Source organism: Serinus canaria, chromosome 22, assembly GCF_022539315.1.
Source record: "Serinus canaria isolate serCan28SL12 chromosome 22, serCan2020, whole genome shotgun sequence".
In the NCBI taxonomy this organism is placed as follows: Eukaryota; Metazoa; Chordata; class Aves; order Passeriformes; family Fringillidae; genus Serinus; species Serinus canaria.
The window spans coordinates 1611982-1636041 of NC_066335.1; the positions used below are offsets into that span (position 1 = coordinate 1611982).

General features: G+C 50.3%; 1 protein-coding gene across 3 annotated transcripts in view; it reads left to right on the top strand.

The window, feature by feature from the left end:
- Positions 1-17431: 17431 nt before the first annotated feature.
- The window catches only part of ANK1 (ankyrin 1), a 38965-nt gene continuing 32336 nt past the window's right edge, over positions 17432-24060 (top strand). For all 3 annotated transcript variants that reach the window (XM_050982809.1, XM_050982810.1, XM_050982811.1), the window contains exon 1: positions 17432-17589. In XM_050982809.1, coding sequence (XP_050838766.1) covers positions 17566-17589 — 24 coding nt within the window. In that variant the 5' untranslated portion in view covers positions 17432-17565. The remainder of the gene's footprint in view (positions 17590-24060) is intronic.

Sequence of the window (24060 nt, forward strand, 5' to 3'; positions counted from 1 at the left end):
TGCTCAGTGCTTGCAGGTCCCTGGCTGCTCCCTGCAGGGCCTCTTGCACTGGGAGCTGATGGAGCAGTTTGCCTCTCACATTGGCAGAGGGCTCTGAGGGGATCTGATGTGAAGAACCACCACATCAGGACACTCTTCTGTTGGGCCAGCTGTCTCTTGTTAGCCCCTGCCCCAAAGCCTCAGTGTCTCCAGGGGCAGTGCCTGCCAGGATGTGCTGGAATCTCTCCCCCTGCTTTGCTGCAGCACTTCTGGGGGTTTGGGTTGGGTTGGGTCAGTGCCTGTCAGTGCCCTGAGAGCCTGCATGGGACTCGTGTCGTGGCCAAGCTCAAGGTCCTTGGGTCTGTTGGGGTGTCCTGAAACCCCTGTGATGTCACTGACTCCTTCCTCTGTCCCTCCTCTTCCTCCTGCTGCTCTGCCAGTGCCTGCCAGCTGTACCTGGCTGGGCACACAGACCCAGGCTCCTTGGGGCAGAGGCTGCTCCTGCCCCTGATGTTTGCACAGTGCAGGCTCTCACTGATACCTGGTTGAGCCCACCAAGCAAGGAAAGGCATGACCTGTGATCCAGGGAAGGATGACACAAAGCAAAGGGAAGGAGATGATGGCCTCAGAAAGAAATATCTTCTCATCCCATTCCATGTGAGCTGCTGTTATGTCTTCAGTTCAGTGTCCATTAGCATTTCCTGGAATTTTGGTGTGGTTGTATGTGTCCCATGAAGTGCACAGTTGTATCCTGCCAGGACCTTGTGTTCTGTGACCCCTGGAGGCTGTGAGTTCCTGTGCTGCCCAAAACCTTCTCCTTGGACCATGATTGTATTTGTTGCTTTCCAGTTTCCGTGGCAATTTCTTGGGTTTTGCACTAAGTGCATGGAATGATGACCTGATTGACCTTGTTCTGTCCATTTCTGTGCTCTCTGCCTCTTGTTTGTCCCTTGGCACAAGCACAGCCCAGATGTAGAACCTTGTCACTTCTCCAACATTCCCTGCACCCAACCTTTGCAACCTAAGATGATGACAGCTGAGCTTTCATTTGGCTGCATCAAGGATTTAAGGAATGGTGCCTTGTCACTCATCCAGGCTCCCTGTCCTGCCCAGGAACACTCCTGCTTTGGGCAGAGCTGCCACATGGAGCAGCCAGGCATGTCCTGGAGTGTTCCTGCTCTGCAGAGTGCCTGGAGGTTGTCTCAACCTTAGGGTGACCCCAGAGACCGAGTGTTCCATAGTCCTGGGTGTTCCCACATTTAATGCAGCTGGGAGGAGTTGCCAGGGCTGTGCCATGATGTGTTAGTGACTTCTGGTGCTGCCCTGCAGACATCAGCAAAAGAGAGTGAATTAACTCGAGCTCACTGCTGTTAGAGGATGTGCCAAGCATCATCTGGGCTGGCTTCTTGCTGCTCCTGCTGCAGGATCCTAGCTTCCAATCTCTCTGGGTTTTCTTTAGATGGGCAGTTTATGGGGGACCAGAGCCATTCTCTCATTGCTGAAGGGCTGCTCGTGGAGTTTCTGCTGGGGCCATCTGCACTGACAGGGAAGTAGTGATTGATAGGAGCAATATCTGTGCTTTGGATGCAGCTCAATGGCTCTTTTTTGTGGTTTTGGGAGGCTGTCCTAGACAAGAACACTTCCTTCCTTTCCCTGCAGATGTGGTAAGGCTACCTCAGCAGGAAGCCCTCACTGGGAAGTCATGAAGATCACTTCAAAGTCAGTCCTGTCTTTGCCAGGGCCAGTGGGCAGCAGCAAAACACATTGGGAGAGTGGAAAAGTGCTGTCCTGACCCTGTTTGTGAGGCAGCTCTGCAGCGTGTTATCTGAACTCAGTTACTGAGCCCTTTTTGAGTTGGATGGGACTGTTGCAGTTATGTATTAAAGACAGAAATGGACCAAACCCTTGCCAGGAATTCTGGAAGCCCTGGCAGAGCTCACCAAGTGGGTTGTTAGAAAGGGCCCAGACTGGGGCTCAGGCTCTTGGCTTGCCCTTTGTCTCACACATTCATGTCCAAGTACCTTGCAGCTGTCCCAGGTGGTCCAAAATTGGTGGCTGGTGGCATTGGAACCTGACATACTTTGGCTGAGACTAATAAATAAAAGTCAGTACTTCTGTGAAAATCTTTCTTCCCGTTGAAGAACTTATCCTGGTACTAAATTCAGGCACCTTCATCTGCCTCTCAACAAAGGTGCAGATCCCAGCTGCACTTCTCAGTGGACACACAGGATTCATGGAGCAGGGGCTGGAAGCTCTGGAATGTCTCTGACAAGAGTGCTGTGCAGCAAGGAGCAGGAGAGGACCTCAGCAACAGCAGCAGTGCCACTGCTGTCCAAAGAACTGCTCAGGTGCACGTGTTCAGGCTGTGTGCAGCATCACTGGGGCTACAGCATTAAATAACAACCCAGCCAAAAGCTTGAAGGGAAATTCCTGTGATGATTCCTATCAGTGTTTAAATTATTACCATGACAGCTGTGACACATCCCCTCAGAACCTTCAGAGCAAACTTTGCTTGGGAACAAGGCTGCCTGAATTTAACACTCTTTTTTTTTTAGTTTCTTTAATTTTTCCTGGCAGGGGGGGCAGGGAAGGTACAACAAGGAACAAAACTCTTTTCTCTTTCTGCTTCTGTCTGCTTTCTTTGTCTTGCAAGAGTTCAAGAGTCAGACAGTCTCTTGTTATGGATCTGTAGAGCATCTCCCACGATGCATTCTTGAATAGTAAGTGATTCCTAATAAGAAACTCCCTGCATAAAACTCCTTGGCTTTTCTTCTAGTTGATAGATTCCTGAAAACAGCTCTCAGATCAGCCTGAGGGCTCATGGATCTCCACATCACAGTCTGGCACCCATCCCCAGTATTGCTCCTGCCTGCTGCAGCAGGAAACGTTTTAGTGCTCAAGATTACACACAGAAACACGTCCTGCCAGGAGAGCTTGGGAGGGTGCTTTGGAGAGGGGAGACAAGGAATTTGTGAGAGTGGGTTTGGATTTTGTGGGGAAGTGAGAGCAAGGTGTTTCCATTTGGCAGGAGCTCTTCCATTTGGCAGAGAGAGCTCTTTCTCCAGCTGGAGTGAAATGGTGGGGAAGAGCTAAGGGAGGACAGAGGAACAAGTGACCCCTTCCTACATTCAAGCATGGATAAGGAACAAATGTGGGCAATTAAAAGGCTGATAACAACTGTCAGGAGAACCTCTGAGCTGAGGTGTGTGAGGTGCCTGGGTAGAGGCAGCACTGAGATAACTGGGGTGACGTGGAGGATGCTGATGAGAATGTTTTACCTGGATTAATTTTTCCTTCCTTTGGAAGCTGGGGAGAGATGGTAACTAGAACAAGTCAGGCAGGGTTTGGACCAACAGGCACAAACTCAATCAGACAGAGGAGCAATTACAGATGATTCCCTGGAAGGACAGTCCCACAGTCCTACAGGGTGACTGTGCCTGTGCTTTTTATGTGACAAACAAAAGAGGTCACAGCACTCAGTGACTGTTCACTGAGAGGGTGTATCAGGGTGGTCTGAGCTTAGGATCCTGAGACAGCAAATCAAGACACCTCTGTCAGAATTATGCAATAAGCACATGAGAAACTGGGGTGAGAAATGGCTGCTGGAGCTCTGCCAAGGAGCAGCCGCTGGGTTTGTTCTGTCTGCTCGCCTGCCTCCTTTCAAATGGCTGTTTCCTTGCAGCAGCCTCCAGCTTGCACTGGGCTTGGAGAGGAGGCAGAGAAAAGAGTGATGGACAGAAGGAGGGCAAAACATTTCAGCAGACCCAGCTGCAGATGGCTCAGAACATCCCAGGGATAACTGGACAGCTCCGCTCTGTCTGCTCCCGTGGATGTCTGGCCACTGTACCATCACTGGATTGGGCTGCTGAGATTCCTGCATTCAGTGGCTGTAGGTCCTGCCAGAGATGTGGCATGGCTGGCTGTCAGCCCCCTGAGCCTTCACTAGCTGCTGGGAGCTGTGCTGGTGTCTCACCTGCAAGCTGGAGCTCAGTAGCAGGAGAAAGGAGCTTGCTGCACAAGAGCTGCTTTGTCTCCTCTCCCTGTGATGGGCAGGGGGGTGAGCAGGGGCAGAATGGGGGCATCTGGATGTCAGGGATGTTGGGTAGGAGCAGAACCCACTGCTGCAGGGATTGGCTGGTGGGAGAAAGCCCTGGGGGGGTTGCTGGTGCTATTCTGCACTGCTGCTCTGCAGGCTCTTAAATTATTCAGGTAACAACAGCATCTGTATGTGCTTGGTGAGCCCTCTGTGCTGAAATGAGGTGAGCAGCATCTGAAGCCTTGCAGCCTTTAGAAATCTGTCTCAGGAGCAAGTTCTTTCAAGCTGTGCCCTGTCCTCTGTGCCTGTCCAGGACATCTGCCCCAGGAGGGCACTGGCTGAATGCAGGGATGAGCCCTGCCTGGAGCAAATGCTTGCAGGAGGCTGAGCACAAAAGACAGTGCCTTCACAAAAGTCCTGCATGTGACAGCCTGGTGGGCTTGGTCTGTCCACCACAGGAAGCCACCTGCAGTGTGGTGAAGCTGAGCTCAAAGGAAAGCAGATTTACAGAGTGCTAAAATTGGAAGTTTGGTCTGAATCATGCTAATTTGTTTTAATTGTCTGAATGTGTCAGGGTTGTTGAGAAATGTAACCCCTGTGTCGTGGTCTGGAAAGGTGTAGCAGCACCAGTGGTAGGATGGATCAAGGATGGTGGAGATTTCTGGGCTCCCTGGCCTATTTACATCTTTCTTGCAGTCCTCACCTCCAGCTCTCAAAATGCCAGGAGGGAAGGCTCTGAAAGCCTTGGCTCTGCATGGAACAGACCAGCCTTGTTAACACTTTCGTTGAGTAGAGGGCAGCCTCCTAGGTGGGGGGAAGTTCCTGACACCTTCTCTCTCTAAGGGCACTTCTCAGCATGACAGAACCATCTGAAAATTCACATTTTCTTTCACAGATGATTATGTCATGTTTTGAGCCTCAACTCTGCAAGCAGCAGCAAAAAAATTCGAGCTCCCTTCCTATTTGCAAACCAGATTTTGCTGACTGGGTGAAACTTTAGGCCAGAGCCTTGCATCTCTGCAAGTGTAGGGGACAGTGTTAAATCTGTGGCTTTCAAAATGTTGCATCCTCAGTGAAAAATCCACAGCAGAGACAAAGCAGCAGGTACTCACTGGAGTGTTTTGGGAGGAGGAAGGAGAGAAAGCAGCAGCAGGAGAGCAGCTAGAAAACAGACAGGTTACTAAATTTATACACAGGGTGTGTGCATGTTTGTGTGTGTGTGGCCAGGCCATCAGGAGCATTCCTGTTTAAAAGAAAAGGTACTCCAGCAAGGGAGCAAGCAGAAATGGAGGCTGTGGTCTGTTGGATTTGCAGGGAATGCCTGACAGAGGCAGGGATGATGAATCTGACTCCATGTTCTCAGAAGGCTGATTTATTATTTTATAATAATATATTATATTGAAGAATACCATACTATAGAAAACAATACAGAAAATATACTTACTCAGTGCTAAAAAGATAATAATGAAAACTCCTGACTCTTTCCACAGTCCTAATGGCCAAAGAGTCAAAACAATTCACACCATTATCCAGTGAAACAATCATAAACAATCTCCAAACACATTCCAAAGCAGCAAAGCACAGGAGAAGCAAATGAGATAAGAATTTTTCCTTTTCTCTGAGGCTTCTCAGCTCCCCAGGAGAAGAATCCTGGGAGAAGGGATTTTTCAGAGAATGTGAATGCCTCAGTGGTCCATCCCTACCCTGTGGTGACAGGACCTTGCAGGCTTTGTAGGGTGCATTCATGTGCCTCCATTGGAACTTTCAAATGGGAAATGCAGAGAACAGCACACCGAAACCCTTTGCAGAATACAAACTATGTTTGATTTTTAACCAGTGTGATGTCTCTACGAAGGAAAAATAAATATTGTCACCTTCTTACAGTGGATAGAAGTTTAGGCTGAATTATGCTGATTTGTTTAAATGGTCTAAGTGTGCCAGGGTTGTTCAGAAGTGTAAGCTCTCTGTCATGGTCTGGAAAGGTGTAGCATCACCAGTGGTGGGATGGCAGGATGACCTTCTGACAGTGTCACTTCTCCAGCAAACTGAGGTGTCCAGATACTCTGCAGGAAATGCAGTGCATTGAGTCCATGCATGGTGCCATGCTTGGAATGAGGAGCATTGTGTCCTCCCCAGGACCTGCTGAACACAACACCAAAGAATGAGATAAACCCTGTGAGAATGTGCTAGAATGTTCTGTTGGGTGGGTGGGAGAGGAGTGGGGTGAGTGGAACACAGACTCAGCTTTAACAACAGACTGAGCTCTTTATTACACTGATCTGAACATGGAGGGGAAGAGTGAAAGGTCCTTCTTTGGTCTGCCTGGAAATCAGCTGTGCCTTGCTGATGACTGGAGTGGGAGCTTTTACTGGGGGCTAGAACCATAAATATCTTGTAGGTTCTCACACTGCTCTTTGAACCAATAACATTTACTGTAACTGCTTCCCATGGATTTGATTGCAACTATTGTGTCCTTAAATGAGAGGCTAAACTTCAACTACCCAGTTTTCTTGACTTGTGAATCTCTGCATGGAGTTTCTCCTCTTTTGGAGTGATTTTTTTTAATTTATTTCCCCTTGTGGTGAATGAAAAGTGCTCGGGCTGGCAGTGGGCTGCAGGGAGGGGGTGGTGTACTAGAGAGTTCTGAGAAAGGTAAATCTTACTGAATTGGCTCTTGATTTTAGATTTTAGAGTTACCTTTACTGCTCTGGGGAGTGTGATAGCTCTTCCCATCTTTAAGTTGTGTCTGTGGAGCACTGGTTTGGTTTGGGCAGAGAGAGGGGGTTCAGGGCTGGGAGATGCCTGCATGGGATCAGGATTTGTCCTGAAGGCTTTGATTTTCTCTGCTTTTCCAGCAGAGCTCTTCAGCTCTTTTTCCTGGCAGAATCACCTCAGCTCACAGTGAGAGCAGGTTTGGCCCAAGCAGGAATTGCTCAGTGGAGCATGGCATGGCAGCTCTCCTTCCACACAGCAGTGTGCTCCTGCTAGAGAGCAGCACCACGGTCAGCAGGCTGACCCCCCTTCTGCGAGGGCTGGGAGGGAAAAATCCTTCTCATCAGCCTCCTGTGAGATGGCTGTGGAGCTGAGATTGCTGTAAGAGCAGCTGCAGGACATGAGTATGAAATATCTGTTGCCCACCAGCAAAGCTGCTCTTCAAAATTTGTAAATTCCCTGCCAGAGGTGAGATGTGCTCCTCAGACCTGTCAGGGAAGTCCTCCAAGGCCAGCAGCAGTTCAAAAATGCTGCTGAACACACCTTCTCTCCATTCAAAAGGTGAGGCAGCAGCATTTGCTGCCTCCTGCCAGCGTTTCTCAGGGATCAGCAGCTCTGAGCTGCTGTGTGGCACCACCATCATTTTCTGCACAGGGTCACTGAGGGACACTCATCCTGCCTTTCCTCTATAGCCAGACACCGTGGGTAAATTGCAGAGATTTGGGAAGAGGAGCTGTCATCTTTCACCAACTCACTTTGCTTTAAAGCCATGCCTTAGAGCCAAGGAAGCTGTGAAGGCTCTGGAGCAGCTGATGGAGAGGCTCTGTTCACAGCTGCACTAAGGATGCAACTCCCTCATGAAACTGGGAGATAAAGGGCATCCCTGACAGGGGGCATTGCACACTGGGAGCTTTGGATTTTTTATTTGCAGAGGTGCCGTGGTTTTTGTCTGTTTGGTTAGGAATAAATGCAGAGTTTTCCTGGAGAAGGTGCACTGTAATAAGGCGTGAACCTGTAGTTTGTTCTGGACAGTAAAAACCTGGGGTAAAACACTGAGGAGAAAAAAAAAAGAGATCAGAAAAGAAGGAGGCTTCAGAGTTTCCTTTATTGTTCTTTGGAGATTTCTGGGGAAAAAACCAAACACCACAAATGAAGCACGTGACATGATTTTTGATTTTTGTCCTCTTTCTGGAGCTGCAGCTGCTGCAGTCAGCTCCCCACCCTCAAGCTGTCTGCTGTTTGCTGCCAAGCTTTGCCAGCAGGTTGCTGGGATAATATTAGGCTTTTTTAATGACAAAAAAAGTGCCTGGAAAACAGATATATATAATTTTTGCATTTACATTAAGAGGGGTATACGACATGCCAGAGATCTGGTTGGGAGGTGCCAAGAAGCAACAAACAATCAAAGAATCTCTCAAAGTGCCCAACCATGACTACAAGGACCCAATTTTGGCTATGTTTTTAAAGACCAGCATCAATAATCATGCTTGCAAACATGTTTGGAGGATGTTGGGCCTCTGAAGAGGCACTAAGGGTTGCAATAAAGTAGGAGGACAGGGTGAAATGCTGGAGGCTTCCAGCAGGGCTGAGTTCCACAGCCTGGTCAGCAGGTAACCCTGCAAAGCAGCTGTAGTAGAGCTGGCACTCACACATCTGCCACAGGGGCATCCTGGCCAAAATGGTTTCTCAGCCTCTGCTGGCAGGTGAAAATGGCTTGTCTTTTCTGTGGGAAAGAACTTGATGTCAAAAGAGGGAATAATAGGATTTCCTGGCTGTTTAATTCCATTCATAGACAAGCTCAGCCTCAGTAGTCCCTGAGCAGACACTCAGGCTCCCTCAAGAAGTTAAGAGGAGGAATTCCAAAGTTTTCTGTTGAACTGCTTTTGTGAGCCTGATATCCAGCATCCTGTGTTGCTGCTGTCAAAGATGCCGTGATACTTTTCACAACAAAGTGTTTGTGTGCATGGATTGACTCTTCTGCCCAGCAAAAATCTCTCTTAGGTAATTGCATTCTGCTTCTCCTGAGCCACTTGTTTCCCCAGCTCCTGGAGCTGCTGGAGGCTGCCTCCTCTTGTGTATGGGATCACTCCTTTAGCAAGAGGGAGAAAGAATACAAGGAAACTTTGCAGAGCAGGCTGAATCTTAAAATGAAAGTGGTGGGAATGACAAAGTGCAGGACACAAGTTGTCTGTGTGGAAGAGAGATTACTCTCTGCAGTAGGAAACTACCTCAGCTTTCTGTGTTTTGTGTTGTAAAGCAAATCCTGTCAGAAGCCTGGAATAAAAATCCCTCAGATGTTTCAAATCTTTCTCTCTGCCCTGCACCTGGCTTGAACTGAACCCCCCTGACCTGGCAGCTCAGTGAGGCAGGCTCATTGTGAAAGTGCAGAAGCAGCAATCCCAGGGAAGGATGAGCATTGGCTGCAGAAGGCTGATCAAACACTTTATTTATTGTTACTGCACTATATTACGTGAAAAACTGATCAAACATTTCATGGTTACTGCACTATCCCATAATACACTATATTATATGAAAAACTTATCACTTTATTGTTACTACACTATCCCATAATACACTATATTATATATTATATGAAAAACTGATCAAATATTTTATTGTTACTGCACTATACCATAATACACTATATTATATATTATATGAAAAACTGATCAAACACTTTATTGTTACTGCACTATCCCATAATACACTGTACTACATGAAAAACTGATCACTTTATTGTTACTACACTATATTAAATGAAAAACTGATCAAACACCTTATTGTTACTACATTATACTACATGAAAAACTGATCAAACATTTTATTGTTACTGCACTGTCCCATAATACACTATATTATATATTATATGAAAAACTGATTAAACACCTCATTGTTACTACACTGTACTACATGAAAACCTGATCACTTTATTGTTACTACACTATATTATATGAAAAACTGATCAAACACTTTATTGTTACTGCACTATCCCACACTACTACATGAAAAACCTTTCACCCTTGCCAGACACACGTGGATCCAGTTGGTCAATGAATCAAAGCACCATCACCAAGAGTCCAAGAAACTTCCTTTTGGAAAACTCCATAAACTCCATAAAGCTTCCTTTGGTAAATCTCCAGAATGTGCACATTCCACAGGTGCAGAGTTCAAGCTAAGAGCTGTTTTTCTCACAGCTTCCCAGGACAATCCCAACACAGCCTCTGTGTTCAGAGGATGTGTGCTTACCACACTGAAGCATTTCCTGGCACTGACAGCCCTGGTTTTTTTTTTGCAAATCCTCAGGGAATCATAGTGCTAAATGCTACAAGAGTGTTAATTTTGTAAGGTAGGCAATTGTGCAGTCAGAAGCTCAGAGGTGTCCTTGCCATGCAGGGGATCTCTGTGTGCTGCTGGAGAGGGGATCAGACCACCAGCTCCTCCTGTGCTTGGCACAGCTTGGGGGTCAGGTGGAATTGCTTCCTCCTCTCTGCTGTGATGCAGTGGAAGATGGGAACCACGTTGTGCTGCATCTTACCTGGCTCTGCTGGCTGGATCTGGCTGTTCATCCCCTCCTGGATTCCCTGTCCTGGCTGTTCATCCCCTCCTGGATTCCCTGTCCTGGCTGTTCATCCCCTCCTGGATTCCCTGTCCTGGCTGTTCATCCCCTCCTGGATTCCCTGTTCCTCCCCTCCTGGATTCCCTGTCCATCCCCTCATGGATTCCCTGTTCCTCCCTCCTGGATTCCTGTCCAACCCCTCCTGGATTCCCTGTCCATCCCCTCCTGGATTCCCTGTCCATCCCCTCCTGGATTCCTTGTTCCTCCCCTCCTGGATTCCCTGTTCCTCCCCTCCTGGATTCCCTGTTCCTCCCCTCCTGGATTCCCTGTCCATCCCCTCCTGGATTCCCTGTTCCTCCCCTCATGGATTCCTGTCCATCCCCTCCTGGATCCCTCTCCCCCTCCTGGATTCCCTGTTCCTCCCTCCTGGATTCCTGTCCATCCCCTCCTGGATTCCCTGTCCATCCCCTCTGGATTCCCTCTTCCCCTCCTGGAATTCCACTGTTCCTCCCTCCTGGATTCCCTGTTCATTCCCCTCCTGGATTCCCTGTTCCTCCCCTCCTGGATTCCCCGTTCATTCCCCTCCTGGATTCCCTGTCCTGGCTGTTCATCCCCTCCTGGATTCCCTGTTCCTCCCCTCCTGGATTCCCTGTTCCTCCCCTCCTGGATTCCCTGTCCATCCCCTCATGGATTCCCTGTTCATCCCCTCCTGGATTCCCTGTTCCTCCCCTCCTGGATTCCCTGTTCCTCCCCTCCTGGATTCCCTGTTCCTCCCCTCCTGGATTCCCTGTTCCTCCCCTCCTGGATTCCCTGTTCCTCCCCTCCTGGATTCCCTGTCCATCCCCTCCTGGATTCCCTGTTCATCCCCTCCTGGATTCCCTGTTCCTCCCCTCCTGGATTCCCTGTCCAACCCCTCCTGGATTCCCTGTTCCTCCCCTCCTGGATTCCCTGTTCCTCCCCTCCTGGATTCCCTGTTCCTCCCCTCCTGGATTCCCTGTCCTGCCTCTGGGGCCAGCACTCTCGTGGGGCTCAGCTCCCAGCACTGAGAAAATGGAGCACCAGCAGCATCCTGGTTTTCATCACTTGGGGGAAGGGGGATATTTTTTTATTAATAACCCAAATTACCCTGTGAAATGGCACTTGTCTGCTGTTAAATATTAAACTCCCTTAAGTGGGTGAGCTGGGGCACAGGAGCAGCAGTGCTGGTGGGGATGGGCTGTGGCAGAAGATGAAGTGGTGCTGGACAGCATCAATTCCTCCTCCCTGGAGAGCCTTCCATCCTCAGGGCAGCCAGGTGCTCTTGCACACAGCTCCCCAACTCCCAAATGGCATTTTTCACACTTGAAACATTTTGCACGCTTTGAGCAGATCTGAACATCAAAGGCTGGTGGATCCTGGCTCTGGCGTTACCATGGCAACAGCAGCTGAGAGGATTTGGATGTTTCTGGGATGGGATTTTGCTGCTGGAATTGTTGGGGCTGCTCTGCTGCCATCAGTGGTGCTGTGTGAGGGGATGGTCTGGCCAGCCCAGGAGGGCTCTGGGGAGCAGACTCTGGGTGTGAACTGCTCACCTCAGCTCCCTCCAGCCTGGCAGAGGAGGAGGGAGCCCTTCTTCCCATGCAATGCCACATGTGGAAGTAGGTCAGCTCAATTATACCCTCAGATCTGCTCATTTCTCTCTGCTGGCTCCCAAGGGAGTGAAGCACTGAGCTTTGCTACCAGCATTGACTCTGTAGGAGCCCAAAACTGCTTCAGTGAACCTCTCCTTGGGGTGTTGGCTTCAGGTGCCTCTTGTACCCCCCTGCAGCTCCAGATGTGCTGGATCCAGTGGATTTTCAGGAGTGAACATAAAGCTGAACACTGTGAAAATATGATATTGATCTGCCTGGGCAGCAAGCTACAGCAGCACAGTCCAGGGGCTGCTGCTGACCCTCACTGGGAGTCTGTCCAGCTCTGTGTCCTGGGCAAAATGCAAAATGCAAAATGCCCCATCCTCCTCCTTGTGTGCTCTAAAATGGCCCCTGGGAATTCACTGCTGTTGTGTGAACATTTCTCATTTGGGTGACTCTAGCAATATCTGCTGGGGGAAACAGGTAAGTGTTAAGGAACTGCCTGAAATCCTATTTTTTTTTTTTTTATGAAGTGTTTTCATGAAAATGGAAAGAGCTTTTGGAATTAAAAGCTGTTCATTTATTAGACTGGTATTTATTATTTTTCAGTTATTTTTCACTTGTGACTTATTGGGACAGGCAGGTAGCAGATGTCCCTTGGGGGGTGGGAGGGTGGGGTGTGTGTGCAGGCAGGCACTGGAGATGGAGGGTTTGATGCAGGAAATCAGGGAATTCTGAGCACCCTGCCCATTCCTTGTGCTGTCACAGCAATAGACACTGCTCAGACTTGTGATCTCAGTGCTGTTGGCCGCTGCATACTAAAGGAGAAAACATTTTGTCAAACTGCCTGAACGTGACAGGGCAAGATCATTTGGGTGGTATTTAGGTGCAGTGCAGCCCTCAGAGACTGGGTGGCTGAGAATAAAGGCACACTGCAAGTGTGGGGCAAGATCTGAGCCCTTGCTCTCTGGTTTGATGCTCAGGGGCAGAGCAGATTTCTCTCCAAGAGGAGCAGAGTGCAGCCTGCCAGGTGGGGACATCTTTTCTCACAGGAGCTCAGTCTCTGCTGCCTCCAGGCATGCACTGCAGCCAAGTGATGGAAATCTCTTGGGTTTGAGATTCCCAAGCAGGCATAGCATTTAGGCATCTCTCAGCTATCAGCAGACCTGCAGTTAGAGCAGGACCAGTGGATTGGACAGGATCGATAGCTGGGGTGGATTAACTGCAGCCTGAGAAGAGTCTTGTTACATATTCCAGATTGTGCCTGTCTCAATGAAAGCTGAAATCTGCACCATGAGCAGTAATTAAGAAGTGATTTGCCCTTGGCCCATATTGTGGGCACAATGCCAAGTTCTGAGTTCCCAGAACTGGGAATTTTCAGACTCAGGCTGAGTTAGGTGATGTTTTTGCACTCAGAGCTGCCTAGTCTCCAAGAGGGGTCAGACTGTGAGTGCTAATCCCTGGATGAGATGTGTTCTGGCCCACTGGAGAAGAGAGCTGGATGCAGAGGTTGCTGAACAACTTTATCTGGGCAGAAATCTTCTTTGCAGCCAGGACAGCACAGCACTGAGCTGCAGCATAAACAATGGGACATGAATATTCCTCTCCTTTGGGAGCTTTGCAGCTCTTTCCTGTCTTCACTCTGATTCTGACTTTCTGGGGTTTTATGCTTGGATAAGTATAAATAAGATGAGATTTTCAGTTGTGTTGCCTGGCTTGTTCAAATGATGAGCAAAAAAAAGACTTGATCAGTGATGGTAAGATGCCAGAGAGGCACATGCTGTGAAACTCTGCTCAGTGTGTGTGCAGGGAGGGGCAAAAGCTGCTGAAACATCTTGGTTTGGGGCTCAGACTGCTTCCCCTCCAAGAACTAAATTGTGCTCGTGCTGGTACAAGGCAGCTGTCTCTTGGAGGGGGAGAGCAGGCTGCTCCATCTCCAAAGTCATGCCTTTGGAGGCAGCAGTGCCCAGCTCAAGGAACACAACCTTGAGAAGATCTTTTCAATTTGGATTTCTGAATTTCCTTTGGGAATCTCAGATTAAAGAGTTCTGAATTGATAAATGACCACTAAATGGTTCCTTAGATCAGGACTGTGACAGGAGGAGATTTCTAACAGCTGCTGAGCTTTGCAGACCCAGTCCATTGGGTTTCTTTTCATTTCTTCTGTGCTTCTGTGCCAGTTTTTAGACTGGTTTGGAGAGATTTGGCTTCCCTATTGTCCCTCCAACAACAAAGGAGATGGGGAGGCAGCTAGAGAGCAAGGGCTGGAATATTTGTGTACAGCAAATCTTTGTCTCCCTCCCACCACATCACATTGCACAGCCCCTCCTCAGATGGAAAGGTGAAGAGCAGATCAGTGCCAACCCTGCTGCTCATGGCTGGTGATTCCAGCACTTTGAGCACCAGTGGCACCCATGGACCTCCTGTGAAGTGAAATCACAAATCACTGTGCCAGAAGCCACAAACACCTCAGGAAAGCCAAGCCTCAGCTGGGTGGTGCTCTGAGCTGCAGCATCTATCTCAGCTCTGCAGAGCATCCTTACCCACTTATTTATTCCTGCATCACCGCTGCTCTCTCCCAGCAGGAGGAAGTGGCCTGACAGCATCACTGTTTTGCTGTGTACCTGCTGTTATCCCTGGCTGGGCAGCAGCAGCAGAATTGCTAAACATTTAAATTATTCAGCTTCTGTTGTTGACTCAGCTCTAAGGCTACATTGACATTTCCTGAGCTAATGGCTTGCTGAGCGGAACCTGGGAGCCTGGCTGCTCCTGGGAGCCTCAGCAGGTGACAGGAGCACAGGGAGGGCTCTCCCCACTGAGGAGAGAGGGGACAAGCTGGAGTAAGGTGAACCTGTGTGTATCCATGTCCTTGCACCAGGAGAGAGTGCTCAGGAGGGAGCAGCTCCCTTCAGTGGCTGCAGCCTGGCCTCATTTCTCAGGTGGCTGAGTTCAGGAGGGGCTCTGCTTCCTTCCCTGGGCAGAGGCACATGCAGCTTCCTCAAAATATTAGAGCCCATTTTTGTGTTATTTGCTTTTCTCCAAGGTGATGTGTCTGAGGCTCTCTGCTGCACACATCCCTCTCCTCACTCCCTTAAATGAAAGGAAGAACAGCTGAGGACAGCCTGGCAAGGGCCTGGCTGTGGGCAGCCCCTTCTCTGGTTACATGGCAGATACCAAAACCCAGGAAGGAGCCTTGCATTCCTTCACAGCTACATCACCACACAGCTGAAGAGTTCCTCCAAAGGTCAGAGGCAGGACTTTGTATCTTGGAAAAAAGGCTCTTTGCAGACTGGTTCTCTTCAGAGACCTCTGCCTTCTACATTTCTGACAGAGCTTCTCCTCACCCGTGGCTCTGTCTGCAGTTGCTGCTGGACTTCAACTCTTTCATCTCAGGTGTGAACCCCAAATGCAACAGCCCTGAGGCCCTGGGGATGCTGAGCCTTGTCCCAGGAGCTGTCTCAGCACAGCAGAGGGAGAAATTAATTTTGATGTGGGTATGATGAGTATTATAACATCCAAGGAACAGCACTTAAGAGCATAATGGAACCCTGGCTTGCAAAAAAAAAAAAAATCCCTAAAGCCCCCTGGGGCGCCCAGAGGTTGTTATTTGGTGTTTCCACTGTAATTCTTGGTCACTTTTTCCCTATGTGAATTTGCTCTGTTTTAGACAACATTCCTGTTTTTTCTAGTGTAAAGAATGTCCCTCTGCAGAGCCCCAGTTTAACCCTGTGTTAGCTTTTGTGAGGCACTGGTAGACACTGACTGAAGGCTCAGAGCAGCAGCAGCTTGTAGGGCACATACAGGGTGCCAGGCAGGCAGCAGTGGCAGTGCCCACCCTTTTGGCAGCAACCCTCTGAGCTCTACCTGAACTCAAGGTGGAGTCTGTTCTGTTTCAAATGTCAGAGGGAATCTGGGCTGTCAGTGAAGTGCTGGATGGCTCTGGACAAAGGGAAGGTGTTTTCCCTAGACTGAGGTAAGGACTCTGCTTTGCTCTAATGCTAAACTTGGTCTTTGCTCAGTATAAAAATCTCAATTTCTATGGAATGCAAAGCATTTTGCCATCCTAACGTGTTCTAGTGATCTCCTTTTCCTGCCTCTCAGCTTGTATACACTTTCCTGGTGGTGGGCTGGGATGTTTTATAGGAATTCCCCAGAGAGATAACAGCTGGCAAAGCAGTTGTTTCTTTCTCCAAGCTGCAGATTTTACAAGTATTTATTTATCCCTATACTTCCCAGGCCTTTCCAGGTGTGATCATCTCATGGCTGTGCATTCTCTGGTTTGGCCCCAAGGAAATACCTTGTGTGGGATTGCTGGGTCCCCAGGACCAAGGAAGGAACTGATGAATCTGACTCCATGTTCTTAGAAGGCCAATTTATTATTTTATTATATTATAATATATTAAATAAAGCTGTACTAAGCTATACTAAACAATAGAGAAAGGATACAGACAGAAGGCTACAAAGAATGAAAATGAAAACTCATGACTGACTCCAGAGTCCAACACAGCCTGACCATGATTGGTCATTAAATTAAAATAATTCCCATGTTGGATAAACAATCTCCAACCACATTCCAAAGCAGCCAAACACAGGAGCAGCAATCAGATAATTATTGTTTTCCTTTCTCTCTGAGGCTTCTCAGCTTCCCAGGAGAAGAAATCCTGGGCAAAGAGATTTTTCAGGAAATGTGACTTGGCCTTCTCGACCCTGTACCTGGCCAAAGGTGACTGGTAGCTGGAAACAGAACCCCAGCTGTGTGACTCCCCTGCAGCACCCCAAATCCATTGCCAGGCTGGTCCCAGTTTAGCACCTGGAGCATCTGGAGCAAAGCAGGAGGGGTGGCTCCTGCCAGGCAGGCCGTGGTCGCCCTTCCCAGGCTGGAGCACAAGGAAAGGGTGGGACGGGAGTGATCTCCAGGAGCTCTGTTCCTTTGGACAACTGCTGTGACTCCCTTGCGTGTCTTTCAGAGAGGGCATGCACCAACCACTGTGGACCCCTTGCCTTCTTGCTGCAAGCAAGGATCTCCTGAAGGGATGCTGGAGCAGGAGTCTGCTGTGCAGGTAGAAGGGGGGAAGGGGCGCGTGCATTGTCTTGCAGTGGGCTCTAGGCCCTGCAGAGAGCCTGGAGCTGCTGTCACCAGACCTCATCTGCCACTTCAGCTCCATCTCGGTGTCCTCCATGTGGGACTGTGCCCAGCCAAGCTCTGCAGGGACCTGGGGAAAACCTCAGGCCTTCTGCTCACTGTCTCCAGCCCAGCCTGCTTGGTGTGGCACAGACCCAGAGACAGTGTGGGTCTGGCCACTGAGCTGTTCCATTCTGCTTTTATTGCCCAAGTTTCATCTCCCCTTGACAATTTGAAGAGCAGGGCTCATGCTCACAGACGTGTTTATGAAGTGTGGCTCAGGCATGACACTCACTAAACACTGCCCAGCCTGGCACCTCTCCCCAGGCCCTGACGTAGCAGTGCCATAATCTCCAGACTCCAGACAGCAGCTTCCTTGTTGTGCTGCCTTGCACAGCCAGGTGTGTGAGGGGTGATAGGGCCAGTCCAGCTGCTGATAAACCTCTTCCAGCCCTCTCAGGCTTGGTTTGGCTGCAGCACTCAGCAGAAGTGGGTTGAGGAGAGCTGCAGACCCTGGCTGTGCAGGGTGAGCTGACCTTCTCCTGCAGTGATGACATGCATGCACTGCCTGAGGGTGAGTACTTGGGCATGGTCAGGGGTTCCTTGGGAAGAAAAGAGGAGAGGAATCAGGTCAGCTGGTTTGCATGAGGGAGTTCAGGTATATTCTGGCTGGTATATGATCTTCAGTCCACAGATAATGCCTCTTCTCCCCAAACTAAATGGGCCTCAGAGTGGCAGGAAGGGTTTGCTGCCCTTCTTAGGTCATTGGTGATGTACCTAAGGTCATCCTTGGAGCCAGTGGCAGTGCCTGGCAGTGAAACCAGGTCCCTCTGTGCTCTATTTGCCTTGTCCTTCTCACCAGGGCTTTACTGGGAGAAGGGAGGAGCCCCAGGTGTTGTTGTTTTGCAGTATTGTGATGGTAAATGTTGGTTCCTGTGTGGTCACCTTCCTGCCCTGGGACAGGTGCACAGGAGGCTGTTTCTGTCTCAGCACAGTGCTGTGCTGGCTCTGCTGTGGAGCAGGTGGCTGTGCTGCAATGGCTTTGCTTGCATGTCCTCAGCAGGGATCTGCTGGCAGAGATTTATTACCAGGCCTGTGCTTCTGGTGCTGTTCTGTCAGAGCTTTCAGCCCTGCATGGCTTCCAGAGGCTGCACCCCAAGCTCGGGCCAGGCAAGCCTGGCCTAAGGCTCAGGACAGTAAATCTGTGGTGGCCACAGCCCAGGGGCTGTGCTGTGATACCCCCAGCATGCAGATCCCTGCAGAAAGCCCCTTCTGAGCACTTCTGAGCATGCAGGGAGAGCAGGCGTGGACCCGTCCTGCTGGGGGAGAGGCAGGGAATGAGCAGGGAATGAGTCAGAGCAGACTGCAGAAATCAGGAGCAGTTTATTAGCACCACTAGGAAAGGAAAAGGAAAAGGAAAAGGAAAAGGAAAAGGAAAAGGAAAAGGAAAAGGAAAAGGAAAAGGAAAAGGAAAAGGGGAAGAGGGAAAAGGAAAAGGAAAAAGGGAAAAGGGAAAAGGGAAAAGGAAAAGAAAGGAAGCTTCTCCACAGGGCATCAGGGCAGATCCTGATGGTGGGATCTGGGCTCCAGCACCTCACCTGAGCGTGAGGGGGCTGACAGAGCCCAGGTCAGGCTGAGGCTGGTCCAGAAGCTGTGTCTTAGTCCCAGGCTGACATCAGGCAGGCTCAGAGCATGTCTCTGATTGCCCCCTTGCACTGTCAGCATGCTGGAGCCCTCTCAGCTCCCCAGTGTTGATTGCACAGACCTGCCTGAACCATGTCATGGTCCAAAAAAAGCAGTGCAGCAGGAAAGTAGGAGAGAGAAAGCCATTGCTCTGCTGCTGCAGCTCTCTCAGCAGCTGGAAATGTTGTTCTGTTATTAGAAGAGGTGTAGTGCCTGAGCAAAGAGCTCTCATGTATTGTCTTCAGTCACAGTCTATATATTTTTTGATGAGGTAAAAATAGCTTTTCTTTTTCAGGATATGCAGAGAGCAGAGGCTCCTGCTAACATCAAAGGAGAGTGACAGCTTTCCCCTGGGTGTGCGTGGCCTCAGCTGGCAGGAGCAGGAGCTGTGTTAATTCTTGCCTCCCTTTCACTCCCTGTGAAAGGAAAGATGTTCTGAGCTCCTGCTCCTGTTCAGGTCTCTGGACCAGCCTCTGTTTCACTCCCCACTGCTGCTGGAGACCCAGCACTGTATTCAGAGGGAAAGTGAGAGTTTGCAAATGCCAGAACAAGATCTTGAGTGTGTTACTTAGAAGATCCATGAGGCAGGTGCTGCAGGCTTTCACAGAGCTGCAGGCTGCAGCCCTCCAGGGATCCTTATCAGGAACATCAGCCTGCTGGGTAGGGACATCTCCCTGCTGCCTTGCTGTGGGCAGATTAAGCTGTTTGTGATATCTGCCCTGCTCACAGCTCTGAACCTGCTCCAGCTGCAGCAGCCAGCAAAGGGGAGCCCTGAGCAGGGAAGGAAGGAGTCAAATGGCAATGCAGATGTCTGAAAATGCTCAGCAGGGACTGAGCTAACCTTCACCCTGACCCGTTCCACCAGGGACAGGCCAGAATTTCCTCTCTTGTTAGGAGTGCACAAAAATGGGCTTTCCAAAAGCTCATTGCTCCTGATTATGTAAGGGTGGAAGATTGTGCATGGTGGAGAGGCCAGTCTGATGCTGCCACTGGAAAGCTTGCCCTCTGTTCAGCCCTGGAAAAATGCTAATTGACAGGTTGCTTCCCTTCCCACAAACCTGCCAGGGGCCTTCCTTCCCTCCTTCTCTTGCTTTGGGATTTCTCCTTTGCCAGTTGTGTCAAGTTCTTCTCCAGCTCAATCCTTTGCACGGGAACATAAACAGATCTTTTCACTTCCTGCATGCTCTGATTCACCTGCTGCAAGATGGTTGAGCTCCCCCTTTTCTCCATCCTGCTCTGGGGATCTCTGCTGGGTGGAGCAGCCATCAGCCCTCTTGGGGCTGTTGTGAAACCTCCACTAAGCAGAAATGAGCTTAGACAAAGGGCTTACTCAGCCTGGTGCATGAAATGAGGACAAACTCACTTGGCAGATGCCTTCCAGAGATGATTTCTTGTGCCTTGACTCTCATCATGGCTCCTGTTAAGCTCTGCAGACCTGTGCTAAATCATGTGGGCAGAGGTGAGGGTGATGGGAGGATGGAACTTGGGCATGTGGATTTATCTGTCATGTGGGTAGGGGTGAGGATGATGAGAGAATAGAATTTAAGCATCTGGGTTTATCCTTTCATCAGCTGAATTTTCCCAATGCTTTTGCTTTTCTCTCTCTTCTGGGTTTGCAGTCTCTGCCTGTTCTCTGTGTTCTGCTGGCTGACTGCCTGAGGCTTTGCTCCTGTGGCCTCTCTGGAGATGCTGTGTTCTGCTGAATGCTGCCTTCCACTCAGAAGGCAGAGACCTGCCAGCAGGTTTTGTTTCTGCTGCAGGGCCCACTGAGAGCATCCAGTTCCTGTGAATACAGATAGGAGAGAAAGTTCCTGTGAGAGAGACAGCGTGGCTTCTGCCTCTGAGCACTTGGGGTTGACTCTCCTGTCTTCCCTGATTATCCTGTGGGGACCCCAAGTGTTATCCCACACTGCTCTCAATCTTAGCAGCTCTTTTAGTGTGTTTTGAGGACTGACAAATTCCTCTCATCTGAAGAGAAAGGATTGAGGTTATCACCTGCAGAATTGTGGGGTTGACATCTGCAAGGTGGAGAGTTCCAAATGAGCGTTGGCTCCAGAGACATTCCTAGGCTGGACAGTTCCTGAAAACTGAACCACTGCACTGATGTGAGGTTTTGGTGTTTCTGCTGGAAATGATGCCTCAAAGGTGAGGATCATGCCCACTGCTGGACACAAGCCCACACGAGTAAGGAAATGTCCAAGCAAATGGCAAGGGCTGTTGCCCTTGGCAAGGGTTGATGAGCCATCCTCAGCTGGCAGAGCTGACTTTAGGTTCCAGGACACTGGCATTAGAAGCTGGAGTGACTGCATGACCTCTGAGATGTGAGCTGGACCTTTCCACAGCATCTAGACAGGATGCCCACAGCAATATATGGCTTGGTACCAGGGTTAGGGTTTGCATCTCCCTGCCAGTCCTGGGGCTCTTTGGCTCTTGGTTCCTGTGTCCTCCCAGCCTTGCTGGACCTCCTGTGCTGCTCCACGAGTCTGTGTCAGCTTGGCTGGAGAGACAAGTGGGCAGGCAGGGTAAAGAGGGCAATGCAGCAGGATGTGTGTGTGCCAGCCTGGAGCTGCTTCTTGAGTGTCTTTGTGTCCCAGAAAGCACTGTGAGATCAGCACAAGTCCCCAAACTCATTTGTACTTGGAAATCATCTGCTTCCAGCCTTTAGCAGCTCACACAGAGCAGGATCCTGCCAAGTGTGGCACCTTCAATGCTGAGACCCTCCCTCCTGTTATCAGTGAGGAGCAGGAGCTCCTGGGAGCTCCTCCCTGGGTGTGAGTGAGGCACTGCCAGGAGAGATTACAGCAGGGTGCTGACTGTGACCAGACACACAGCAGGCTTACCAACCTCTGAGTGCAGCCCTTGAAATCCAGCCTGAGCCCCTGGTTTGACTTCTCCTTTGCTTTGTAGCCTCGGCCATGGCCACAGTGCAATGGGCTGGTGGGGTTCCAGGCTGATGGCATTATTGCTGTGAGAGAAGGAGGACACCTGGGAAAAGGGACAGAAGAAGCCTCTCCTCAGGGCCAGGAGAGGGTGTTGTGAGAATAAATTGACTCTGAAACCAGGACAGAGGGAAAGGGAAAATTTAGATTGTCAGGAGACAAGGGGAGATTTTTCCTGAAGGAAAGGGAAGGAGAGTAGAAGCACAGTCTGATGTGCTGTCCTAAGTTTTTGACATTAGAAGGTCTTGGAGCACTTAACAAAGTCCTGATCTGAGGCTTCTCTCTTGCAGAATTGCTGGCAGCAGCCTCCTGACACTTCACAGCTAGGATGTCTGCAGTTCTGTAGAGCATGATGCCTGTGTTTAGGATTTAGCAGCCACCCAAGAGTGCAAGAGGTACACAACAGCAAGTGAGGCAGCTTATTCTCTCCCCTGGAATATTTCCTTCCTAGAAAATTGCTAGGAAGGCAAAGGAGAATGGAAAAAAACTCTGCAAAGGGAAACCAGCAGAGGCAGTTTCTGCATCTGGAAGCAGCTGCTCTGTGTGCTGGGGCACACAGGGAGTGACTGTGTGTGCCTGAGGCACGGCTGTGCTGAGCCTTGTGCCTGTTAGTGGGTGGTGATGACTGTGAAATGTGTGTGTCTGTGCCTGGGTGAGCTGGGATGGTGCTGGCTGGGATGTGTGTGTGCCCTCTCCATGTGCACATCTCCTCATGGTCATGGAGTCTCTGCACTCCTTGCTGTCAGTGCTCTGAAATTCAGGAGGTGGCAGTGACCCAGCCTGTGCTTCCATTTCCTGGGGAGCAGATTGCCCTGAGCAGTGGGCAGGCAGTCCCCTCATGCAGCCTGACATCAGAAGGACAATATGGCTGTGGATCTGCTTTTACCACTTGAGCCAAGCTATCCCAGCCTGTCTGGTGGAATTGCTGGGATTGCTGGTGTCTGATGCCCTGCACCTCTCAGTGCATCTCTGGAAGGTACGTGCTGAGCATGGGGAGCAAAAGGCAGCACCTCTGACACGCTCCAGCCTTGGCATGCTCTCCAAGGCCTGGGCCCCAGCATCCAGAGGGATGGAGGGAACCCCAGCCCCTCTCCTCTGTGGCAGGAGTTACCTGTGAGTCGCCAGGCTCCTGGGCATATCTGTGGGGCTGCTTTTCCTCTGCTGTTCCTGAGGTGGTACCTGCAGCTCTGAGCCCCTCCCTGCGCTTGGCAGCAGTCATTTGCTTTCCGGAGGTGGCTTGGTATTAAATATCCTGTCTGACACAATAATGGAGAGAAAATGAACAAATTCCATTAGCAGTTGGCGATCCCTGCAGGGTCTGCATTGGAGAGAGGACGGAGCCTGTATTTTTAGATAGAATGCAATGTAACTTACTGGCTCTCTCAAAGCTGGGGAGTAGATAACCAAGGAGGGAGAGAGGGGACACCAGGCTCAGGTTTCAGCCGAGGTGCCGGGCTATGGCAGCACGAAAGGGCAGGTCCGGTCCAGACGTGGCTGTGAGTATTCAACACACTTCTCCTTCATGCCCACAGACACCTCTGCTTTGCTTTTCTGCTTGCTTTCTGCTTGTAGTCTCTGCTGCTGGGTGTGCTGGAGCTTTAGGAGCCCCTTTGCTGCAGGGCCAGGTAGAGTTTTACCATTTAATCTTCGTAGCTCCATGTGTGTCCCATGGATGGCAGAGCCTGGCTGAGCTGTGCTTTGATTTTCCAAGGGTTTGCTGCCTTGTCGTCCATCCTGACCTGAGAAGCAGAGGCTTCTAGCAGTGTCTGGAGTTGGAAAAGCTCTTTGCATTCAGCCTGTTGCTTGAAGCTGTCAGTGTTTCCTCACTGGACCCCAGAGAGCAGGCAGAGCTCAGGGCGTGAATGTGCACTTCTGAGCCCAATGCTGCTGCTGCTGCTGCCTCTTGCAGGTGATCCTTTTGTGTGAGCAGAGCACCGAGGTGCATTCACAGCCTTCCAAAGGCACAGCTCTGCTGAGCCTGGGGGCTCTGCTCTGAGCTGGGAGCAGGCAGAGCCAGCTGGCACAGAGCTGATGAGATCAGAGCGTGTTGGCCCCGCACGCGGCGGCTGCGCGCGCCACGGGCACGGTGCTGCTGCCCCCCAGCCCTGCCCTTCTGACCCAGGGGCTGCCCCACAGGGGCCGTGGCACCTTGCCACCCTGCTGGTAGCCTGGTCTGAGCTCTGTGCCTGGCCTGAGCTCAGGTGATCCTGTCTGTGGGCCTTACCTGTACAGCAGGGAGCAGGGCATGGTTGCCTTTCTCCCCGGTAGGAGTGTCAGGAGAAAGGATGAGCAGGGGGAGGCAGATGGAGGAGACCAGAAGGCATCTGAGGTGTGCTGCTCCAAAGCCTCAATTCCAACATCTGAGACTGCAAAGAGAAGGGAAGAGAGGAGCTCTGAACCTCTCCTAACTGAGATTGTCAGCA